Source organism: Corylus avellana, chromosome ca8 (genome assembly GCF_901000735.1).
Source record: "Corylus avellana chromosome ca8, CavTom2PMs-1.0".
NCBI lineage: Eukaryota > Viridiplantae > Streptophyta > Magnoliopsida > Fagales > Betulaceae > Corylus > Corylus avellana.
The window spans coordinates 9,204,705-9,208,111 of record NC_081548.1 but is presented as its reverse complement, the minus strand read 5'-3'; the positions used below and the strand labels follow the sequence as shown (position 1 = coordinate 9,208,111).

The 3,407-nt window shown below is 34.0% G+C and overlaps 1 protein-coding gene across 1 annotated transcript in view; it reads left to right on the top strand.

The window, feature by feature from the left end:
- LOC132190145 (AIG2-like protein D) overlaps nucleotides 1–2,207 on the top strand; it is a 6,267-nt gene extending 4,060 nt beyond the window's left edge. Inside the window, exons 4-5 of the mRNA XM_059605045.1 lie at nucleotides 910–993; nucleotides 1,912–2,207. Coding sequence (XP_059461028.1) covers nucleotides 910–993; nucleotides 1,912–2,040 — 213 coding nt within the window. The 3' untranslated portion in view covers nucleotides 2,041–2,207. The remainder of the gene's footprint in view (nucleotides 1–909; nucleotides 994–1,911) is intronic.
- The last annotated feature ends 1,200 nt before the right edge of the window (nucleotides 2,208–3,407 follow it).

The following is a 3,407-nucleotide window of genomic DNA, read 5'->3' as shown; positions in this document are numbered from 1 at the left end:
TTTGTTTGGGCCTTTTGGGGGTGGCCGCCTGGCCGGACCAGCCCCTTGGCCAGGGGGGTGGTTCGACCACCCCCAGACTGGCCAGGGGTGGCTCCAGCCACCCCCTTGGCCAAAAATGAGGTGGTCCGGCTACCCCATTTTGGCCAAGGGGTTTTTTTTTTTTTTAATATTTTAATCAAAACGACGTCGTTTTAGGCTAGGTGGTGATGTAGTTTTGAAGCCCGAAATGATGTAGTTTTGGTTGAGGGTATAATGGGTACAAAATGTTAGTTTAACGGTGAAAACTAACAAAAGGGTTCAAAGTGAGAAGAAACCAAAGTTTACGGGGTCTAAGTGAGAGTTTTGGTAATTCAGGGGGTGCTTGTCGAATTGGCTAGAAGTTCGGGGGGGCTTACTGAAGTTTTCCCTAAATTTTCTCTTTTGCTTTTTCTAATAAAGAAGTTTATGCTTTGTTTTGTTATGAATTTCGTCATCTATTTACTATTTTCATACTTATAGTTATCATTTTTTAAATATAAGTTTTTTGAAAGGCTGTATGGCTCACGATTCAAAGCTTATGCCTTTCCTTATGCGGGACCAGTTTTGCTATTTAAAACTGTGCTAATGGCAATACCCACAAGCCGTTGTGTTTGACGGACGCCATTTGGTAGCTAACCTGCCTAACATGGAGAAGGTAAGCTACCAATTGGTTTACTCCCAAGTAGAAATGAAACCTTAAAACTAAATTCAATTTCATGATACATTTTAAATGCTGGAAGTGCATGATTGATTTCAACAGGAAGGGTTTAAATCAGTCTCTCCAGTCATTGTTCCTGATGACAACTGAGAATAATCGTGCCATTTAGTCTTGCGCTAAAAAGTTCATTCTTTCTTGAGAAGTGCTAAAAAGGAAGGTGGAAATTTTTGCAGGATAATTCTGAGAAGTTACAGGCTCACACATATGTATGGACTGACAAAAATGATCCAAACTTGTATGGAGATTGGGATTTTGAGGTACACTTTTGTAGTCGATCTTTAATCTCATTAATGTCTGTAATTATTGACTTTCTGCCATTGAGCTTCGCAGATGTTTTTTTGTTTTTTTGATAAATGCAAAATCAGTCATTATGGTTTCACCTATTTGCAATACCACAGGGAGCTTCGAACATATTTTTATACCCTAAGGAGCTAATTGCAAAGAGGTGAAACCGCATGGACTAAGTAGGGGCTGGGTATTATACAAGCTTTGTTTGATATGTCAATGCCTCTAAGTCTCAATAGTGAATTGGTTTCATATTTCTTGCTTTGCAATCTCCCAGTGCACGATTAGTTCACTTCACTTTCATATTTTGTCCATTTTGAGCATGGTGGACATAGGGTTATTTAACTTTGAAGTCACTTATCAATACACACATGCGCATAACTTCAAAAACATTTTTGGTGGCTAGAAATATAATTGCCTTGTAAATTTTGTCCTAGACATTTTAAATTTCTATTTGCCTATTTTTTTTCTTGAATTAAGTAGCACTAAGATTTTTCACGAGGACATTGTCATGCTTAATTTTGTTGAGTGTGGGGCACTATTAAGAGATCACAAAAGAAGGGTGCCTCTATCATTCCAGTAGTTTCTAGGCTGTTTTCAAGTCCATAAAACAAACTGGTCTTTGTCCTTCTGGTTTAGGGGAAGTATCAAGACGTTATAAACTTGTGATAAAAATAATTGTTGTGATGCCATCAAGGAAAACAAATTTTTCACTATATCATGAGATACATATAACACATTAGTTATAAGGTATGGTCTTGTTTGGTGAATATTAGAATTACTTTTCCTCGTAAATTGTTTTTTTTTTTCCTTGTAAATTGAAATTTGTTTCACTCTCACCCCTCGCCCAACCATTTTTCTCCAATTGACTTATCCTATTTATTCAAAAGGAATGGAAGGGAGTACACATGAATGATTTTATCAAGATGACCACTGGGTTTGTGGAAGAATTGGAGCTGCCTGAATCAAAGCCAAGAGTTACCTCATACGAATCCTTCTATAAGCAAGATGGTCAATAATTATACCCCCTTCTCTTAAATGCTATTCTTAATTTGTAAATTCTGAACTGTGTTTACATCTCTCTGTCATTCTATCATTGCCAATGTTTTCATTATTGAAGTATATTTTCATCCATTTTATTCGTTCTCCAGAATTTATTTGCAAATAAAGATGAATTTATTGCAGATGTAAAGTTCTCAATTTTATTTGTAAGAGCTTTTTATCATAGAAAAATGGAATGGGAGAAAAACAAGAAATTATGTACAATATTTGCACCAGCATAATTCATAAACTGTCATGCTTCAAAGTCTGAAACCACAATACAAAACACACAGAAATCCCCATTATATATCTCTGCCTGAAGTATTACCGGGAAGAATCACAAATTGAAAAGGATAAAAGTGTCATCCAGTATCATGTCCAGGATTTATATTACATGGTGAAATATTCAGAATTGCCTCACAGTTACAGTTTATATATAAATATTTATAAATAAATTTGTTAAGTGGATCAGACCAGATCACACACGACAGTAGTGAAAGAAACACCGACACCTGCTCAGGCATAATGAATTATAACCTATCCAGTTAAAATGAATTGTAGAATATCCAATTAGTTATATTTGTAGGGTATTTTTGTCTTCTTAAAAAGTGAAAAAAAAAACAAAAAACAAAAATACTTCTAAAATATAACTAATATTCTCTCCATAATGAGGAAAAAGAATATTGCACTTAAAAATTAATGAACATTTATCTCAAAATTTTAAGCTGATAAAAAATTGTGAATTTAATTATTTAGTTAATACTTTAATATTCTCTATCACATGTAGATTCAAATTCCTTAATAAGTGAGGTTCAATACGTGAAATATTGAACTGAAATAGTGGAAACCTGTGAAGTTTGGGTTTGAACTTATGGCTTCTATTATATGATACCATTTAAAATACATGAAATATTGAACTGAAATAGTGAAAACATGTGAAGTTTGGGTTTGAACTTATGGCTTCTATGATATGATACCATTTAAATTATCACGTATCCTAAAAACTTAAACTAATAAGACAAGATAAATTTAATTTTTTTTATTGATAATTTGGCAAAAGCCAAAAACCAAATAAAACATAAAAATGACATCAAACGTTCAATTGCCTTGTCTAATGTATAGTTTTTCCCGGTAGCCGTCTCTTGTTAGATTTGAGTTGTTGCCTATAATTGTGAAATGCATCAGGAAATCATTTGAAAGCAATTAATATCAACTTAAATCTGACAGTAAACTCTGAGACCAACTGGCAAAGCCATGAGCACGGTTGAGTATTTTGTTACTTATATTTGAGGGGTATTTTTGTCTTTTCACTTTTTGAGGGGACAAAAATACTCCTCCACTATAA